Raw genomic sequence first — 21,444 nt, forward strand, 5'->3', positions numbered from 1 at the left:
ATTGATTGTATTATCATGAACAACAGTAGTGGTAACAAAACACCCTTAGAATTTTGTAGGCAGGTTGTAAAATACTTTTCTTTTTCAGCATTAATTTGAAACTAATAACAGTGGAATGGGATGTGCTTCGCTTTAGGGTCCGAGTGCCAGTGCTTATGTAACCTATATCCGGTCAGAAGATGCTCTCAGAGCAATACAGTGTGTCAACAATGTGGTGGTAGATGGCAGGACACTAAAGGTAATGTGTTTCTCTTGATTCTTTTTCCTATCTTTTAAGAGGAAGGGGTAAGATTGGAAAGCAGAGATATGTCTGGCATTTAAATGGTAACTTCAAAGGCATTTACTTTCAAGATCTTTTAGGTTTCTATACTAAACTGTGACATACAAATTATTATTAACTTAGTAGGACCCTGGGCCCTATTTTATTTACTGGGACTATACATTATTTAGGAGACAATTCTTTAAAAATCTGACTTAATGTTTTTCCTATTTTATGAAAATAGAACTGTTCTCATCAGAGAGAGATAATAGTTCTGTCTTGTTGGTTTGTGTTTGGGCAAATAATCCCAACCAATATAAGTGGAAGAAGGATGACAGAGTTAGAAAAAGGAATTTCTCTTCTTCTGTATTGAACCTCTTAAATACGAAACAGGTGCCTAGAGAATAGCTGAATTTGTAAATTCTGGAAACCATATCTGTTTTCTCTAGATTTTCTTTTTTTCTTTTTCTTTTCTTTTTTTTCGGAGCTGGGGACCAAACCCAGGGCCTTGTGCTTGCTAGGCAAGTGCTCTACCAATGAGCTAAATCCCCAACCCCTTCTCTAGATTTTCTTAAGTAAACTCTACAGTATGTCCACCAGGAATAATTCAGCTTTCTAGTGCTCTTAGTCATGTCTTGCTCTGTGTCTCATTTTAGATGAAGTAAAAACAGTAATCATGGAAATTCACGTTGTGGTATCAGTTCACATTTCGAGTCTTCTTCCTGCAGGCATCCTTAGGCACAACGAAGTACTGCAGCTATTTCCTGAAGAACATGCAGTGCCCGAAGCCCGACTGCATGTATCTGCACGAACTGGGGGATGAGGCAGCCAGCTTCACAAAGGAGGAAATGCAGGTAGTAAATGCATTTGAATAACCAGCTCAGTACAAAACGACTTTTCAAGTTAAAATTATAAAGACAAAGACAAAGATTTGAGTTTTTGAAAACCCAATATTACTTTAAAGTAGCATTTTCCAAAGCATCTTATAAAATGTTTCTTCTGTGAACATGGTTACAGTAAAATGACTCTGATCACCTTAGTTAGAAAACTATGTAAGTTAGTAAATCCCCAGATTCATTTGCTACAAGCTTTTCCAGAGTCTTTACTGTGCTAGCATGTACTCAAAAGGAGACTTAGCTGACCACAGCAAACACTTCCAGGAGTCTACTTTAAGGTCAGCAGTATGAGGGCCAAGGAATTAGGCTAATTTATTAGTTGGGGTGTTTGTTTGGGTTTTTTTTTTGATACAGGGTTTCTCTCTGTAGCCCCTGGTTATCCTGGAAATACTCTGTAGACCAGGCGGTCTTGAAACTCAGAGACCTGCCTGCCTCTGCTTCCTGAATGTTGGGATTAAAGCCACCACCATTAACTAACCACTAACTGTTGTTGTTGTAGTAGTAGTGGTGGTAGTCGTAGTAGTCGTAGTAGTAGTAGTAGTAGTAGTAGTAGTAGTAGTAGTAGTAGTAGTAGTAGTAGTTGCTTTTGTTTGTTTTGGTTTACTTCTACTCTCTGTAGAGTATTCTAGAAAATAATAATCTGCCCAATGATGCTGATACCATTTTCAAGCTTCATGAAAGTGTCTACAGAGTAGTCATTGTCCTATAAGAGGTGACTTGAAGGCTTAATGTCCTATCTTCTTTTTTACGTTTCCTCTTCTCCTGTCTCCTTTTAATTTGTAGTATAAACATGCTTTTACAAGTAAAAAGCTTGACCATACGGCATATTAAAATGAGGAATATACCAAAGCACAATGCTGCGGTTCCCTTTTGTAGATGAGGACTTCAGATTGTTGCTGAATCTTTTGCTGGACTTTTGCAGAAGGTGGGGGGAATTCATTGCTACTTTTTATTCCAGGTCAATCTAGAAAATCTTATGAGCTCCTTTAAAGGCAGATTGTAAACAGCATGAAGTTTTGTCTCTTTTGACTTGGAGTTAATGCAGATTAAGTCCCATTATAATAAACAACTTGATGATTCTTGACAGTATTGTCTTTGAAATTCAAAAACAGTGTTAAAAATAATGATAGTCAACAGGGCAGACAAAATACATATTTTTCAGTTAGTACTTTAAAGTTTTGTTTATGGGTGATTTTTTTTCAAAATGAAACATTTTCTGAGTATATGTGCATGTATGTATGGTGTATATTGAGGTGCATGTACCTGTGTACTAGAGGTACACATGGAGTGTCTTTCTGGATGGCTCGACAGGGTCTGTTTGGTTGATCTGAGAGTGACTGCCTAAGAAGTCCCTAGTATCCTATTGTCTTCTCCAACCATATTCTGCTTTGTTTGACATAGACACAAGTCCTGAACTCAGTCCTCAGGTTTTGCACAGCAGCACCTTGCCCACCGAGTCAGCCCCTAGCTCTCAGGATAAGATTGAATCTAGATAGCATTTCAAACTGGATTTTACACTATTCAGTGCTATTACACTGAAAGTTTGTCTAAGGATTTCCAAATCCAGGTTGATCTCCATGTAAATTTTTCATTGAACAGTAGGAGAAAAATGCATGCGGTAGGATTTTAACTGCCTTTGTGAAACCATAATCACTTATGAATCAGGCTGAGCCATAACTCCTGAAGTATTGATTACAGACAGAGTTTTATAGGTGGTTTATGTTTTAAAGATGAAAAATTTACACACACACACACTCTCTCTCTCTCTCTCTCTCTCTCTCTCTCTCTCTCTTTCTCTCATTCTCTCTCAAAACACATTCTTTTTATGTAAGTTTAAAATTTATTCTATAGAGAGTTTCTTTGCTGAAATTCTATTTCTCAATATGGAAAGAGAATTTGAGTAAGTTATATCATGGGAAACCCTCAGAACCATCTTGTTACTATATAGCTAAAAACTGAGTAACCAGCGTGGGTGTCAGTAGGGAGCAGTTCAGTGTGTGCTGCAGATGGTGCAGTTGTTTATACTCTGTTAGATGACTCTGTCTTCCTTTATTACTGGATTTACTCTGTTGTATTTTCGCTTTGCTACAACATATACTCAAGTCACAGTTTTAAAACCTTTGATACTCCCATAGTAATGAAATGTCCTTTTAGTTAAGACACACAGGCAGTGGTAAAAAAGTCACTTAGAAGGGGTTTTGTTGTCATTTACTTTTATTTACAGTTTGCTTCTAAAGTGAATTTTACCTGATTTCTCCTGTACCATTTGTGACATTGACTTCTGATAGGAAGCTACCCCAACTACAATGACAGGTGTTTTTTTGTATATACATCAGGTGCCAGCAAGTTTTCTTTAAAAGCCAGCCTCATAAAGTATCTTAAAATTTCTAGGCTGTTGTAGCATCTGTCACTGTGCTCCACTATCTCTGTTGTAACACTTCACTCTCACATTGTAGCAAGAAAGCATGTCGATACATTGTATAAATGAGCAACTAGATTGTGCCCATTGAAGCATTGTTTCTAAAACAAGAGACTGGCTGCAAACTGCTCACTCCTGGTTTAGTGTTAATATATTAATTTTCATTTTGCTGTGGTAGGGAGAAAGTAGATAATAAAAACAAATTAATAGCATTTTTACCTGGTGTCAAGAGGAAGAAAAATGTAAGAAAATTATGGATTCATTATGCTATTAATCTCTAAGTACAGCCATCTATTGATAAATTTTGTTTAATCATAGATGTTCTAGTTTTCTTCTACTTGCTCTGACAAACAGCATGATCAAAAGCAACTTATGGGAGGAAAGGGTTTTTTCAGCTTATAGGTTTTAGTTCATCTTTGAGGCAAGAACTCATGGAGTAATGCTACTTCCTTTCCTGCTGAGCTGCTTATAAATAGCTAGTTTCCTTTTGTAGCCCAGGAATAGTATTGTCCATAGTGGGCTAGGCCAGTCTCTCAATACCAGTTAACAAGCAAGGTAATCCCCATAGACATGCCCACGGCCACTGTGATCTGGACAGTCTCTCAGTTGGCATTCCCTTCTTAGGAGATTTTAGGTTGTGTCAAGTTGACAGTTAAAGCTAGCTGGGGCATCAGAAAACTCAGTAGTGACTTATTAGAGAACTCAGCTATAAAAAAGAAACTGGAAGTTTTAAATTTTTATTATATGTATTTATTCACTTATGTGTATATGAGTGCACATGTGTCCATGCACACGTGGCATACAACATATGTGGCGGTCAGAGGATACCTTGTTGGAGTTGGTGCTCTCCAACCATACATGTTTTCCAGGGATCAGATTCAGGTTGTCAGGTTTGCCAACAGGAGCCTTTACCCAGCGAACTATCTCACAGCCTTCTGGTGCATTGATATGTGAACTTGTTCTTTACATATGGTGCTGAAAGAGTGCTTTGGCCTCTGGAATGTCTGTAGTTTAACTTGGCTGCAGTAACTTGTTCTTCAAGTTCAGTAGCATCATCTCATGTTTCTTTTGACTGTGAAAAAAACTAATGTTCTGTTTATGGTACTTGTAATAATTCAGAAAGTAACCAAGCATTTCATTCCAGACTTTTTCTTTTTGAATCCCACTGCAGTTTTAATTTCTTCTTTTACTAGGCGGGTAAGCACCAAGAGTATGAACAGAAGCTCCTCCAAGAATTATATAAATTAAATCCCAATTTTCTTCAGTTATCTACGGGTTCAGTTGATAAGAATAAGAACAAAGTGACACCATTACAAAGGTATGATGTGTAAGTACTGATTAAGTATTGATCCTCAGATGTCTTTCCTCCTGTTTGTCATTCTTTTCATTAGGTATGTTTTTTAAGGCAAAATTCATAACAAAATCTATCATTTATGCACTGTCTTCAACTATATAGAAATGTCAGATCATAGTTTCTGAGTGTGATTTTTATTTGATTTTATTTTGAGACAGGCTCTTAAAGTAGCCTTCATTGGCCTGGAACTCACTGGCATTGAACTCACAGAGGTCCTCCTGCCTCTGTCTTCTGAGTTCTGGGATTAAAGGCATGTACCACAAGGCATGGCTAAGTTTGAGTTTCTCTTGCTCATTGCTCCCTGCTAACACTTCATCTTCTTGATGCCTTCACTTTTGGCTCTTATATACAGATTACCCTGAGCCCAGGGGATACCTTTCGCATTGAAAGGAAATCAGAGAGCTGGGTGCAGTACTCACATCTCTAATCCTAGCAGTCTGATGTAGGAGGGTTACAAGTTTGAGGTCACAGACTGGGCTACATAGCAAATTCTTGGCCTTCTCAAATGTGTACAAAATAAGAACCCTATGTTGGATAGGGCAAAAGAAACAAGGAGACTTAGATACTGAACACTCTTGCCACCCAATTTAAGGTTTCTCCCTGACATAATAAAGGAGGAAACATTATAAAAGAGAAAGTGGTAGTTATCGAAAGTGTGTGTTTGGGTTACAAGTATGCACAGCTTTTTAGTCTAGGGAAGCCATGGTGTTAAATCCTGTGAGGAGAATATCACAGGGGTCAGTCTTACCCCTGGGAACAAGAAACCTTCCTGTCCTCTACGTCTAACATGGTTTGGGTGGTAGATAGTGAGTGAGTGTTGAAACAGATTTATAATTTTAGTACAACATCTCATGCTGATTTAGTGATCTTTATATCTTAAACTGTACTTTGGTATAGGTTGTCAGAAAGTTATATATCCCAAAATAATAATTTTGGGATTTTACTGTGTCCTAAATATTCTTTAAGTGATGTTTTAATGTTCCGCTTTAAATAGTAGAGTCTGGAGTCTAGTAAAATAATCAGCTTTCAAATGTATCAATAAGAGTTACACAGATTATTGTTAGAGTCTTTCTTCAAACATATTTGTATGTTTAGAATTTAAAAGCATCAGATGTCTTTGCCCTTTGATTCTGAATATTACTTAAATATTAAGGACTATTTAAATGTGAATGATTATTTTTATACACTTACACATAATGGATATATGTATATAAATATGTAAGTAGAACTCAGCATAAAACATAAAGTTCTATATTTAATAATATGAGGTTTATTTAGTTGAAGTTAGGAATAGAAGCTAAATCCAACCATAGCTTTTGGTTTGGACAAATTCGCCCTCTCCTTTGATAATTTGTACCACTCTTTCTAGATGATGAACCATTGCTATTGCTCATTACCTACTGCTTCTGTGGTGCTTGTTAAAGAAATGAGATTATTGCAGTAAACATTTCTGCTATACTCAACATTTATATACATCACCGTTCTATTAAAAATAACTTTTCTGTATGATTACATTGCTTTGAAATGGTGGAATTCAAGCGGTAAGAAGAGAAAACAAGGAAGCCATGCGGTTGTAGTGCATAAGGATAGGTATTGGGACTTCCATGTAGATTGAGACATAAACTGTGCAACAACTGGAGTATAAGCGCATGGGACCTGACTGGTTACTGTGCTTCAGACACTGAGTAGGCCCGGTGATCAGAGTCATAATGTATCACAGTGTGATAAGAGTCGCTGTGATAATGGCTTGACATAGCTCACACAGTCCTTGTGGGAAAATGAAGACGTGAAGTTCAGACTGAAGTGAAAGAAAGATGTAAATAAAATTTTGATGTGCTTCTTTAATCCTCATGCTCCTGGGTGGCAGATACTGTCGTCACTATTGCAGATAAGAAAACTAACTGAGTTAAGTGTTAATAAAATGTGCTGTAGAAACGGGATTCTAACCCAAATCCTTGTCACTTTAAACACTGGACTCATCTCACTTTGCCTTCATTTAATAGGCTTAAACTATGTCAAAAATTTAAAGGAGAAATTGCTAGAAGAGAATTTAATGTCAGTCACATTAGTTTTATTAAGTGAAACCATGTCATAACCATATGTATTTTGACTGAAAATCTTGAGGTGTAGCTTCTAAAGAATTGATAGTGTTTTAAGCTTCCTTCAATCACAGATAGAGGGCGCTAGTTTATTATTTAGTAAAAGTATTGAAAGGAAAACTACAGAGAATCTATCGATTTTTATTCCTTGGAGAGGAAGTATATATTGTTACCATCACCACCACCATAGTTACTGTCATCTTTTTGTGGTACTTTGGGACAAATCTAGGGTCTTATGTGTGCTAGGCAAATACTTCATCACTGACCTTTTTTTTAAACTGAAAGTTGTGTGCTCTCATAGATAGAAGCTATCTAATAGATTAGAGTGGGAGGAATTAGAGCATTACTCCTGTTCCCTGAATTCCATGGCATTCAGTAACTTGGTTTCTCTATGACTCAAGATAAAAAGGTGTATTTTCTCAAAAATGTACAAGATGCTCTCCAGGAAAGCTTGTTAAAGCATGACTAGGTATTGAGATACCTGTGAACTCTGAAATTTTACACAAAAATGTACATGTCCATTGTTTTTCTGTGGAGGCTTTGCTGTGCTGCCAATAGAGGGCTAGAGGTAAGTGGTAGAAAACGGACTCTCAGAGTGTGCACAGGAGCCACAAAAGCGGTCTGCATATAACGGGTCTACCAAAATACTTTCTTCTTTCACTGCACACAGATGACTTACAATCTCCACTTTTGTTTTTGCATAAAACCCAGAATTATTTATTAATTAAATTGGTGACACTCTGTAAGCTTTGTTAGTTGACATTAAAATTGGCCAGTTGCTAGGGGTTTGGTTTTCTGTTTTGGATTCTGTCTTTAGTTTCTGTCAGCCCCTGTTCTGTTCTGATTTATATGTAGCTACTATACATGTGCATAAAGAGTGGGGAGCTACTAAGTGACCTAAGGGATCTTACCTCTCTTAAGTTCACTGTAGTTAAAAGAAAGGTACTAGAGCCACTGATTTAAAGGATCTGTTTAGAGAGAAGAAATTGTGGGGATAATTGCCCCCACCTCTACTTCAAAGTAACTGCTACTAGAGACTCCGTGTAAAAGTGAAGCTGCTTTATTCTGTTCTTGTGAGGTGGGACACAAACTCAAAGTGACAGGCAGGCTATTAGACACTCCCATTAGAAACAAAATGGTCTTTGAAGTCCTTTTCCTCCTCCCCCTCCCTGTCCTCTTCTTCCCCTCCCTCTTCCTCATCCCCTCCTTTTGTTTTTTGTTTGTTTTTTTGGAGCTAGGGTTTCAGACATGGTTTCTTTGTATAGCTCTGAGTGTCCTGGGACTCATTGTAGACCAGACTAGCGTCCAACTCAGAGATCCACCTGCCTCTGCCTTCCGAGTGCTTTGACCACCACTTCTGGCAAAATGATCATTCTTATAATCCTAATGAGGGCTCCTTCATTCATCATTTGCTGAATATTCAGGGAGGTTTCATTATGTTGCCTGATTTTTGTTACCCACTCCTTCAGTGCATATGCTTATTAGTCTTGTAGCCCTCTATGGCCTATATTTTTCCATCCCTATATTAAATTTTAGATTTTAGTGAAAGGTAGCTAAAAGTCTTAGACAAACGGGCACATACTGTTTGGGCAGGAAACCCCTGCTTATCTACACCCTAACCCTACTTGAGGTACTTTTATATTAAAAATACCATTGTATTCTTGTTTCTCAATGTAGGCATAAACTTTTTGCAAGCTCTTTTAATAAATGGTCAAGCTTTCCTCTTTCTTGCCCACTACCCACCAGAGGTAGTGGGAGAGAAAAGTTATTAGGATATGGGGAAATAGACCTTTTAAGCAATAGTTCTTTGGGGGTGAACTTCCTTGGCAGGAGTTCAGTCCCATACTAAACACCAAATATAACTCAGCAGCTGCAGACCAGTCAGTCCTCTCAGCAGGCAGACAATAGACCTGAACCAATAACTGTAGTTCAATCCTGAAGAAACTGCAAGGCTCACCAACTGGCCTGAGGTGAGGCTGTGGAAGCAGCAAGATGCCTCAGTTCTTTGGCGAGTTTCTCTCTGGCGTCATCAGTCATCACTAGTGGAGATCAACAATGCTATGTAAGGTGAACATATACATGTGTATTGTAAGTGAAGAATAGCAGGCAGGGCAAACCAAACCAGTGCTCTCTACTTATCTCCCACTATCTGCGGGGTCATATCTATACTCCTTCATCTTGAGTCCTTTCACCTGTGTGCCCCAGCAAAACAACATGTGACATAACTGACTTTCCAAACAAACTAGAGGTTTCTACTTCAGAGTTTAAAGAGGAATGGTTGAAGATAGGGCACTGAGGGACTGGGGAAATGGCTCAGCAGATACTTTTTACACAAGAATAAAGACCAGAGTTCAAATCTCAAGCACATCTATAACCTTAGTGCTGGTGGTTGGGGAAGAGATACTTAATTACTAGTAAACAGCTCTAAATTTCATGCAAAAATAAAAATGGAGATTGTAAATCACTTGTCCACAATAGAAGAAGAATGTCTGGAGATCTATAAAATACTTTCTCCACACCAGCCTAGCTTCTCATTCATTAAGTAGCCGTCTGAGTTCCTTCTTTGGCCTCCGTGTGTGCACATGGGAGCACGCACGAGGTGTATGCACCACACATAAATACAGAAATAAAAATTTTTAAAAAGATAGGGTTCTTCATGTCCTTATTTTCTAGAAGAGAAAGTACATCAAAAAACCAATTGTGTATAAGTCAACTTAAATATATCTTTTTGAAAGTTAAAATTCATTACAGAGATACAAGATCAAAAAGAATAAATAAAGGTTTCCCTGCTGTATAGGGAAACTTGTCACATCTTTCAATGTTTTTTAACTTCAATATTAAGAATAATTCTTAGCCAAGCGAGGTGTATACACCTGTAGTCCCAGCACTTGGGAGGCATACTGGTGGTCTTTGTAAGTTCAAGGCCAGCTTGGAAAGCCAAGACTATGTAAGAGAGAGATCCTGTTTGAAAGAAGCCAAAAAGGAAAAGAAAAGAAAAATTATTTGTGCCTGCCTGTTGATATTAAGGCATTTATTTTCATTTTATGTTAAATAGCTCTAGAGATTATAAGAAAACCAATTAAAGCATTTGCCCAGTTATAAACACTCCAGGTTTGCTGAGGCATTTATTTTCTTGCGTGTAAAGAGCTAATTGTGCTACTTAAAAGTTGGCCATGTTTTAATAGCATAGTAGTAGGTTAAAAGTTGATGTGCATTTAAAGCCTATACAAAGTTAAAATGTATTCTATAATGCAAGTTTTGCATGTCATTAATTTAAATAGTTCATTTGTGGTATCAAACATTTATCTCCCAAGGTTTTTTTTTTTTAAGACTGTGGTAAACATAAAAAAAAATTTTTAAATGAATTCATTTAACTACATTTATTTAAATTTTATTTAAAAAAGAAAATATATTCATTTAGTAACAGTATATGTACATTTGTATATACAGCAACATGCCATTGAAATTTGGAATTGTTCTTTATGTTGGCATTTTTATTTAAATAAATATATGTTCAGAATGTAACTAAAATAAACTGTGACTTTTTGAATTTAATAAACAAGGGAACTAGACCCTCAACTTTTTTTTCTGTCCCATTTTCAGTCCCCTGTGTGAATTTTCCTTTGGTTCTTCTACTGTATAGTTGTCTTATGTTAAAAAAAAATTTTCAAGCCTTCATGAAACTATTTTTTGGTTGGTTGACATTGTCACTAAGGAAGAAAAGGATGTGATAATCTAAGCATTGACTTTTGGGACAAGTTAGGAGAGAAAAAAAATTGTCTACTGTAAGATTGTAGCAGAGGCCATTTATGGGACTTACATTGCTTGTCTACAGATAGTTTTGAGTTTTGGGTTCTATATTTTTTAAAATAAAATACTGAACTTTGACTTTGACTCCTTATAGTTGTAAAATCTAGTAACTTGAGAGACTTAGTGATCCCTCGTCACTCTGTTCCTTCCTTTTATTCCCTGTGTTGTTGGATCATCAGTAACCACACATCCTAGTTTGCCCTCTGAGGCTGGAATCAACATCATGAGCAGAATTTTGCAACTTGAGGAAAGGGTTTACTTCAGCTTTTGACTTCCAGCCCACCATGATCACAGAGAAATGCTGTTCATAACTATTTAGCTCGCTATTTTATACGACCTGAGACCATCTGCCCAGAGGTGTTACCATCTACAGTGGGCTGGGCCCTTCCATATCATTAATCAAAAGCAATGCTCTATAGACTTTCCTACAGGCCAGACTGATAAAGCCATTTTCTCAGCTGAGGTCCCTCTTCTCAGATGACCCTAGCAGTGTCAAATTGACAGAAAGCTGACTAGCATGCCAGCTAGTGTTTTGAATTTATGCTAATAGGGCCAGAATCTCTATAGATAATGATGGGGTATGCTTTATGCTCTGAATAAATAGAATAGACACATGCTTATATATTTAGCTTTTGAAGAGTTCCCCAGCATTGATTTCAACTTAAATCTCAAATGAACTTTAGATTAATTTAAAGATATTTATTCTTGTAGTAGAAATGTTAGCAAAACCTTTTTATGAAAATGTGTTTATAAATTTTATCTATAAGGGTTTATACATACTTTTTATGGTAATTATATTTATTTGTATGTGTTTGCATATGAATACATATGTTAGAAAGAGAGAACTAACTCCCAACAAATTGTCATTTGTTATCCATGTGCTTGTGCGCACGTGTGCGTGCACGCACGCGCGCGTGTGCGCGCGCGCACACACACACACACACACACACACACACACACACACACACACACACACACACAAAGTTAAAAAATGTTAAATATTGCTTATATCCAGAAGGTGTCTTCCTTCTGGCTTCTGTCTCCTTTTTTGTTCTTTATTATTTCAAACCATATTTTTTCTTGTTTGAACTAATTCATTCCCTATTATATGAAGTCATTTGACCTATGTTATTCCTTCCTTTAATACCCTTTTTTTTTTTTTTTTTTTTTTTTGGCATTAAACTTTTAATAACGTGTTTCCAAGATTATCCAACTAGATAACATGAGTCTTGAATTTTTAAAAATAATGATTAAAAATATGACAAATATATTTTTAGTGCTTATATGAAATATATGTGTCTTAAGTTTTTTTTAATTTTTATTATATATTTATTTACTTACATTTCAAAGGTTATTCCCCTTCCCGGTTCTCTGACCATAAGCATCCATTGGGAGGTAGAAAAAAATTAAAAGATGTTCCTTTCTAGGTCATTAGTAACATTATTCTCACTTTTGACAGTTTTTAACAAATGTATTTTTCTTTCCTTTTTGGATTGTATTATCACTACCAGTTCCCTCTCCTCCCCCTCTTCCACACAGGTCTTCTGCCTATACATCCCCTTAATTGCCCTCGCTCATATTCCCCTGCACTGGGGGTCCAACCTTGGTAAGCCCAAGGGCTTCCCCTTCCACTGGTGCTCTTACTAGGCTATTCATTGCTACCTATGAGGTTGGAGTCCAGGGTCAGTCCATGTATAGTCTTTGGGTAGTGCTTTAGTCCCTGGAAGCTCTGGTTGGTTGGCATTGTTGTTCATATGGGGTCTTGAGCCCCTTCAAGCTCTACCAGTCCTTTCTCTGAGTCCTTCAACGGGGTCCCGTTCTCTGTTCAGTGGTTTGCTGCTGGCATTCCCCTCTGTATTGGACATACTCTGAATGTGTCTCTTAGGAGAGGTCTATATCCAGTCCCTCTCAGCATGCATTTTCTAGCTTCATCAATCTTATCTAGTTTTGGTGGCTGTATAGATATATGGGCCACATGTGGGTCAGGTTCTGAATGGCCATTCCTTGAGTCATTGCTCTAAACTTTGCTTCTATATCCCCTCCTATGAATATTTTTCCCTCTTTTAAGAATGAGTGAGAGCATCTGCATTTTGGTCATCCTTCTTCTTGAGCTTCCTGTGGTCTGTAGATTGCATCTTGGGTAATTTGAGCTTTTTGGCTAATATTCACTTATCAATGAGAGCATACCAAGTGTGTTTTTCTGTGATTGAGTAACCTCACTCAGAATGATATTTTCTAGTTCATTCCATTTGCCTATGAATTTCATGAAGTCAATTGGGGTTGGGGATTTAGCTCAGGGGGAGAGCGCTTGCCTAGAAAGCAAGGCCCTGGGTTCGGTCCCCAGCTCCGAAAAAAAAAAAAAAAAGAAAGAAAGAACAGCAAAAGCTTTAATACCCTTCTTCCATTTCTCCTCTTACTGTATACATGTTTAAACATTCTGTGTTTAAACAGTCTGATAACTGACCTTAGTAGACAGTCTGTGTCAGAGTCTGGTGTGTCTAGCAGCATCTCTGAAGAAGATACACTTGGGATTAGGGTTGAATACTCCCCCACCCCCCATGTTTGCTTAGAGCAGTTAATGGTGGTACCTATTTGTAAAGTGACTATGCAGGGAATAAAGAAATCTTTAATCTTAATTTGCTTCCCTATTTCTTTGGACACATCTGGATAGTAATAACTTTGTTTATGTTCTGAACTTAGTGGGATTACTTATAGAAGTTATGTCATTAGGTTAATGTTATAGTAGGAATTTTTATTTTGTCTTTGAATGAGACACATTAAAATGGACTTTAATTTATAATTTCTGTCTTAACCATTGTTCTATAGTTTCTTTATATGAAGTAAATGTTAATATTTTGTCAGAAAAATGTTTTTATTAAAATATATATTGTCTTGCTCGCATATGTGTAATATGCATTCTTGGATTCTGTTCTGGAAACAGGATTAGTATACACAGAAATATTAAAAGAAATGTATGGATTCTAAAAGCCTGTAACAGCATTTCCATACTTTTTGTCCTCTGTCAAACAAAGAAAAATAAGTCAATTACTGTTTCAAGAACTATAATGGATGTTTTTATTGCATGCACAAAACTAAATGATAGATAAAGATGTACTACTAATTGGAGTAGTGTCTGGTGTAGTCTTTGCAGGACTGGGGATTGGACCCAGGCCTTTTCACATACTAGGCAAGTGCTGACCTATATGCCCAGCCTACCATCAGAACAGTTTAAAACAGCTCCTCTTGTTCTTTCCCCTCCCCAAGAGTCATTTATTTCAGCCATAGTTTGGGGAGATTTTTGTTTTTAAATTATTCTAGAATTATTTGCTCTTCCTTTTACTTAGTTTGTTTTCTTTTGCAGCCCCATTGACAAACCTTCAGATTCTCTCAGTATAGGGAATGGTGATAATTCCCAACAGGTAAGATTTTGATAAAATGCCTTTTCATTATCTGCTGTACCCTAAAAGAAAAGTGCTCTATGCAAACAAATTTTACAAATCAAAAAATACTGATACAGTTTAAAAAACACCTTGATGGAGTGCTTTGTTAAATGTATTAAAATTAGCTTCTTTTCTGTATACAATGTGTAGTGTAGAAGTTAAGTTAGTCCTTTTTTCTTTCTTTCTTTTCTTTTTTTTTTTTTTTTTTAAGAATTACTTACTTTATGTACTTGATTACACTGTAGCTATCTTCAGACACACCAGAAGAGGGCATCAGATCTCATTACAGATGGTTGTGAGCCACCATGTGGTTGCTGGGAATTGAACTCAGGACCTCTGGAAGAGCAGTCAGTGCTCTTAACCACTGAGCCATCTCTTCAGCCTCCAAGTTAGTCCTTTCTTACTAAGTCAGAATTCCATTGATAACCACCTAGTGTTGCACAGTATCATATTGTACCAGTGACTGTCAAGTCTGTTACAGTTCCTGGTTGTTTTGGTTCCATAAAAATGGTTCCAGCTAGCTTGCCTTCTAAGTGGTTGCTTTGAAGTTATTTTGTAGGATATATTCACAACCAACAACTCTCAAGTGGAGTCCAGGTGACAAATTATGGGATTCAGATATCTCCTCCCACCTGAGCCTTGGGAATCAAACGCAGGAGGGAAGGCAAATATTTGTACCTGCTGAAGCATCTTTCTGGCCCCATCCACCTTCATTTTTTAGATTTATTTTCTGTCGTGGGTGACTGAACCTGGAGCTCACCATGGCTAGCCTAGCTAGGCAGTCAGCTAAGACCTAGGGGTTCAGCATGTCTTGTCCACCCCAGTGCTGGGCTAAGGACATATGCCCCCACACTTCAGTGTTTATTTAAGCACTGAAGATTCAGGTTCTCATGTTTGTACACTATGCACTTAATCTACTGAGTCATCTCCATGGGCCTCCACACATCTTTTTATATTGGTAAAAAAATATATATTTCTAATCTCTTGTATAAAGAATGGCCAATTTCCTACAATGTAAGTGAAACAGATAGAACTACAATACATTTTTCTAAACATTTTACTCACAAATTCTATAAAGTAACTTAAAAATCAGTGTCTGTAATTTTTTTCTCTCTTTTTTATTTTTAGATGGTCTTATTTACAAGCTGGCTTTTTTTTTTTTCTTTTTTCTTTTTTTTTTTTCTTTTTTCTTTTTTTTTTGGAGCTGGGGACCGAACCCAGGGCCTTGCGCTTGCTAGGCAAGCGCTTTACCACTGAGCTAAATCCCCAACCCCTACAAGCTGGCTTTTTATTTGCTATGTATTGACTCTGGCCTTGAGCTCCTGATTCTTTTGTCTCCACCACCAGGGGCCTAGGCTTACATACATGTATAACCATGCCAAAAACTTTTTTTCAGCCAGACTACTGTATTTTCAAATATGTCTAATAACACATAATATTTGGTATCCACCATCATAGTTTGGTCACATCATGTTTGGTTAACAAATTTAGAAAATTCTAATTTAGAAAATACTTAAACTCTTCAGCAGTTAGAAATGTCACTTTTCTTTTTGAAATGTGCCTACTTCTGTTGCCATCACCAAGTTGTTTCTTACTGTGTTATACTTCTCATAAGGTTCATCAGTGAGTTGGGACTCACATGAAAGCTGAGCACAGCAGCGCGTGTCTGTAGACCAACCATTAGTCGGGTAGGGACAGGAGGATTCAGCAAAGCTGCCTAGATGGTCTCCAGTCTAAAAACTAAAGTGAGCATGTGTAGAAAGGTACCCAGGACACATTTCTGGCCTTTGTATGAACTTACACACATGCACACTTACTCATATAAGCACGCACAAACACAGCAGAAAACAAAACAAAACACAGAGAAGCTTATAAATTTTGGACTGAAGTGTTTTTGCTGTGGCAGAGTTGTTGTTGTTGCTGTTGCTGTTGGTTTGGTCTGTTTGTTTGTTTGTTTGTTTTTTGGTTAGGTGCTGGAAATTGAGCCTAAGTGCCTTATGTATATTAGGCAAGTGTGCAATTTATTTCAACACAATGACAAGGATTTAAATACCTTTTTTTCCTCTTGACTTTCTATTAGTAATATTGAGGTTGATCAAGACAGAATATATTGGAGTCAACCTAAAATCAGTTTTCATGTATTCCCCTGTGAACTTTGGTGACATTAAATAAATTTGCAGTAGTCTTAGTCATGCTTTTTGTTCTTCCAAGACATTTTATATAAATAGTGCACAGATAGAGGAGGAAAGGTATATTACTCCCCCTTAGACCGTGGGATTAAGTACCTCAGAATCACATAACAATTTGTCCTAATTATAAGCACGAGATTTTCTTTTTTGCTTTTTATTAGTTTGGTTAATTGGTTGTTGCTTTTTGTTTTTGATGCTGGGGATTGAACACGGGTGTTACCCATGGCTGTATTCCCAGCCTTCAGAATTATTTTTTTAATGATTGTTTGAGAAAACCTTGATTAGAACTTCCTTTATTTTGGTTAAAAACTAAAATGCTTTGAGTCATCTAATTTGCAAAAAATGATACTCACTGGAGTCAGCCACTCTTTTATTATCAGTGTGAACATTCCTGGTCACTTGTCTTTCTCCCTAAAGGTTTCACTCTTGAGCACTTGCTGTATAATGAAATCCTAAACAGCAAGGATTTGGAGGCAGGGTTGGGGAGTTGGAAATTACTAGAAATAAAATTGTAGAGGAATATGAGACCAGCTTAGTCTTTTCAGACACAAATTTTTTTTAAGTACATGTATAAGTTAATGAACTGTTTGCTTTTCTAAAATTCTATACTTTGATTAAGAAGTCAGTTGTTTTTGTTCGAAGACCACTATTTGAAACCATTTGTTTGCAAATGTTTTAAATTGTGGTTTATTAAGATATAAACTTACATCAAATTCTTCCTTTTTTTTTTTTTAAATTTAGATATCTAACAGTGATACGCCTTCACCACCACCTGGTTTATCAAAATCCAATCCTGTCATCCCCATCAGTTCATCCAATCACAGTGCAAGGTCTCCTTTTGAAGGGGCAGTAACAGAGTCACAGTCATTATTCTCAGACAATTTCCGCCACCCCAACCCTATACCAAGTGGGCTTCCTCCTTTTCCCAGCTCTCCACAGACACCCAGTGATTGGCCTACCGCTCCAGAACCACAGAGCCTCTTCACATCAGGTATGCAGCTACACTGCCTAAGTTAGCAATCAGACGCTTAGAGATTGACAGACTAGTGGGGTACATTTTAGTTGATATACTTCTATTTTCTTTTCTTTCAGCTCTCTTTTTAAAAAAAAAAACAAAAAAACAAAACAAAACCTGAAATTATTTAAACTACATGGAATTGGATAGTATTCTAGCTGTTGTGTTGCCTAGAAATTACTGTGTTAGAAATCATTTGTCATCATTTCTTAAATAAAATCTCACTGCTCTGGCTTGACTTGGTGGCGTATGCCTGTAATCTCAGGAGAGGCGGCAGATTTAGCTTCATCTGCAGACGGAGTGCCAGGACAGCTAGGAGTCCACAGAGAAACTTATCTCAGGAGAGAGAGAGAGAGCGAGAGAGCGAGAGAGCGAGAGAGCGAGAGAGAGAGAGAGAGAGAGAGAGAGAGAGAGAGAGAATGAATGAGAATGAATGAATCAAAAGCAAAAAGATTATTGACCTGAGAGAAACTGAGGACTTAACTTTTAAAGTCAGATTTATGTTTACGTAATCAAATTTAAGATCTTTTCCCTAATTGACAAATAAGTAGTTTCTTTAGTAGTAAAAACTAAATTTTACTCCGTTCTGGCTATTTTATTTTAAAATTTTTGCCATGGTGTATATATATGCATGAAGGTTATGCTCTTACCTTTTGGAATTATATTTTAACTAATATCCAAAGCACAGTGTCAGCCACAGTCAGGAATTTGTTGTCTTTTTACTGTATCCTATTCAGATGAAACTAGACCGAGGAAAGATGTGAGAATGGTTACACTTTCTTCCTTGAAGAGGCGCTATTTCCCATCTTTCTCTTGCTGGTTTCAGAAGTGTCAGCCAGTCTTAGTGCACAGTAAATGGCCAAGCAGAGCATTTGGGATTAGAAAGCAGAGAGCACACCACTTCTCTTTTTATTCATTTACATTTTCTTACCAGTCTGAAAGATGGCATAAATTAATATCTGCAATAGCACCTGTGACATAGACAATTAAAAACATATAATCAGATTTTTGGTTAATTTGTCTTAGTATATAATGTAAGAATTAACCTTACTAGCTTTAGACTATATTACTTTATTTAAATGACATGCTGGTTTTGACTAGGAATGGTTGGATGTAATCTGGGTAGGGGGAGGGGGCTTAGGGGATTTCCTTCTCATCAGGACAGTTAATCTCTATCATTCATGTTTGAACTTAATTCACCAGTGAAACGCTACTAGAAATTTATGAGGTCCTCTGAACTAGTGGTCTTGTATAATTTTTGCACATTTGCTTTTCTGTTGTACAGTAGCATGTCTGACATACATTGTGTAGATAGATTATTTACTTTGTGTTTATCACTATTTTTCTCCCCAACAGAAACAATCCCAGTATCATCATCTACAGACTGGCAAGCAGCATTTGGCTTTGGTTCTTCTAAACAGCCAGAGGATGACTTGGGGTTTGATCCCTTCGATGTTACTAGAAAAGCCTTAGCAGACCTGATTGAGAAGGAACTATCCGTCCAAGATCAACCTTCCCTTTCTTCCACGTCTCTTCAGAACTCCTCCTCACACACTACAAGCGCCAAAGGTCCAGGCTCTGGATTCCTGCACCCTGCTGCACCTGCCAATGCCAACTCTCTTAATAGTACCTTTTCAGTCTTGCCACAGAGGTTCCCTCAGTTTCAGCAGCACCGAGCAGTTTATAATTCGTTCGGTTTTCCAGGCCAGGCAGCCCGCTATCCTTGGATGGCCTTTCCACGCAATAGCATCATGCACTTGAACCACACAGCAAACCCCACCTCAAATAGTAATTTCTTGGACTTGAATCTCCCGCCACAGCACAACACAGGTCTGGGAGGGATCCCCATAGCAGGTAGGTTCATTTAAAGCCTCTGAGAATTGTATATCATTCTTGTCTTCATGTTGTTGGGTGGTTAGGGAAGAGCTACTGGGTAACAAGACTACATTATAGTCTTAGAAATTTCTGTGGAAAACCTTACATCTTTAACCTAAATTTTTTTTTTGATAGAATGAATGCCTTGTAATATGGAGCTTTATAAGGATGGTGGAGTATTATACCTACTTATTGTTTGGAAGCATTTTATTTAATAGGATGGTTACCAAACCTTCAGATGATAAGTAACCACAAAAAAGGAAAAGAAAAAATGGGCTCGGAAATTATGGTATTATAAAGGCCAACACCATAATAAAATTAGCTTGTGTTATATTCTAAAAATAAAATGGTCAAAATTTTTTTAGTTAAAATTAATGAGAGCACGAGGGATAAAGCCACTCTAACTGCTATAGCAATTATTTATTTTGACTGATACATACATGCACACATCAAAACTTGCCATATGTGTATATAGCTTAATATTTGAGAAGTTCAGTTATCAATGTTTCATAAGCCTATTTTATGTTACAAACATAGTTTCTATGGAAAATTGTTTAGGAGAGATTTTACCCTGTTCATTGGCTATGCTTTTATTTCTGGGAACAATAATCAGGATAAATAAGGTAATAAAGTTTAATGCCAGATCACTACTGGTGGTGTGCTGCTATCTTGAAGGTTTCAGAGTTTTAGGGTTTTTAGGTTTTATATAACATTTTTTTTAAATGAAGTTTTGGAACAGAGTCATTCTGGTTACTGTTTTCATTTAATTTGGGCTTTAGAGATGATGTCGTAAAGCTTGTTCTCTCCTGATTCTCTTCAAGTAGAACAGAATAGTTCTCAGCTGGTTGTGTACTTATACAATAATTTGGTTTTTTTCCCCTGTCGTGGCCTTTAACGTGTCATGGCATAGTGTTAGTACAGTAATATACTTTAACAGCAAGGTGTTCACGCTCTTGTTTTCAGCAAGTTTGATAAGTAGACTTAGAACCATCGGTAATCATTGGCTCTATTCCCTTAGGGCCAGCAGCATTTCATGTTTTAGACAAGCAGATAGATCTTAGTTTGTTGTTATGGGTACAGTGAGTTTTAGCAGTTAAAATACACTGGCGATCACCTGCTGTAGTACTGTGCTCATTTGTTGGGTTCATGATACTTGCTCATTGAATTATGAGGTCTTAGAGGTTCATTAGGTCTTAGGGAATCCAGGGTAGCACTTTCCAGTTTGTTCCTTTTGATAGCCACTAAGTTTTCAATTTCTCCGTGCCGTTTCCTTTTCTGCCATTCAACATAGCATACTAGAATGTAATTTTGTTTGCATTTTCTTTGTTTTAATAATTTAGAAAGAAGACATTTCAATTTTTTAGTAATGTGCTTTTTAGCTGGTCTTAATATTAAAAGTTTAAAGTTTCCCCTTAAATATGCCAAACATTAGAAAATAATGAGCCAGTTATGGTTAACATTTCAGTTCCTTTTTGCCCCAACAATGATCTAGGTCATATGAGGAATACAAAAATATGAAATACGGATTCCATTTCAGGTAGTTGTTAGTGTCCTTGAAGAGATAAAATCAAAGTCTTATGTGAAAGTGGCTAACTTTATGTGTGGTTCTGAAATCGGAGAAACAGTGTAGCTAATCGTTGTTGGGGAGAAGTTTTTGAAGAAGTAGGAATTGTTCTGTAATATGGCATGTTGAATTTGGGTAAGCAGCAAAAGAGAAAGAGGTCTTTTATGTTGGTGGAAACTTCCTGAGTAAAGGCATAGAGATAGATGATGCTGTGTGCCATCACAGTAAGCAGAGTGTCTTCTGTGACAGGAGGTGCTGTTTAAACTGTAGGGATGAGATTGAGAAGCTAAGGAGCTCTGATAGAGAAGACAGTGAGTGGATACTTGATGTTGGACTTTTGTTTGAGCCATACTTACTTGGTATCCTTGTTTGACTTACTACGTGTCTGTCTTTATTAGACTGTCTGTCCTTCCAGTTTCTGAGTCATTATTGTTCCTTAGCACCTAAGAATGTTTCCAGATGTTTTACGTAGTAGATATTTTTGAATATTAGTAATGAGATATGTCTGATTTGTTAAATGTAGG

The 21,444-nt window shown here is 37.0% G+C and overlaps 1 protein-coding gene across 6 annotated transcripts in view; it reads left to right on the plus strand.

Annotated features, from left to right (window-relative positions):
- The window catches only part of Cnot4 (CCR4-NOT transcription complex subunit 4), a 101,890-nt gene that overhangs the window by 53,813 nt on the left and 26,633 nt on the right, over positions 1-21,444 (plus strand). For 3 of the 6 annotated variants that reach the window (XM_032906763.1, XM_032906765.1, XM_032906767.1), the window contains exons 5-10: positions 137-238; positions 988-1,113; positions 4,768-4,901; positions 14,199-14,256; positions 17,208-17,457; positions 18,838-19,335. In XM_032906763.1, coding sequence (XP_032762654.1) covers positions 137-238; positions 988-1,113; positions 4,768-4,901; positions 14,199-14,256; positions 17,208-17,457; positions 18,838-19,335 — 1,168 coding nt within the window. The remainder of the gene's footprint in view (positions 1-136; positions 239-987; positions 1,114-4,767; positions 4,902-14,198; positions 14,257-17,207; positions 17,458-18,837; positions 19,336-21,444) is intronic. The other 3 variants (XM_032906764.1, XM_032906766.1, XM_032906768.1) reach the window with 1 other exon arrangement.

This window comes from Rattus rattus, chromosome 6 (genome assembly GCF_011064425.1).
Source record: "Rattus rattus isolate New Zealand chromosome 6, Rrattus_CSIRO_v1, whole genome shotgun sequence".
Lineage (NCBI taxonomy): Eukaryota > Metazoa > Chordata > Mammalia > Rodentia > Muridae > Rattus > Rattus rattus.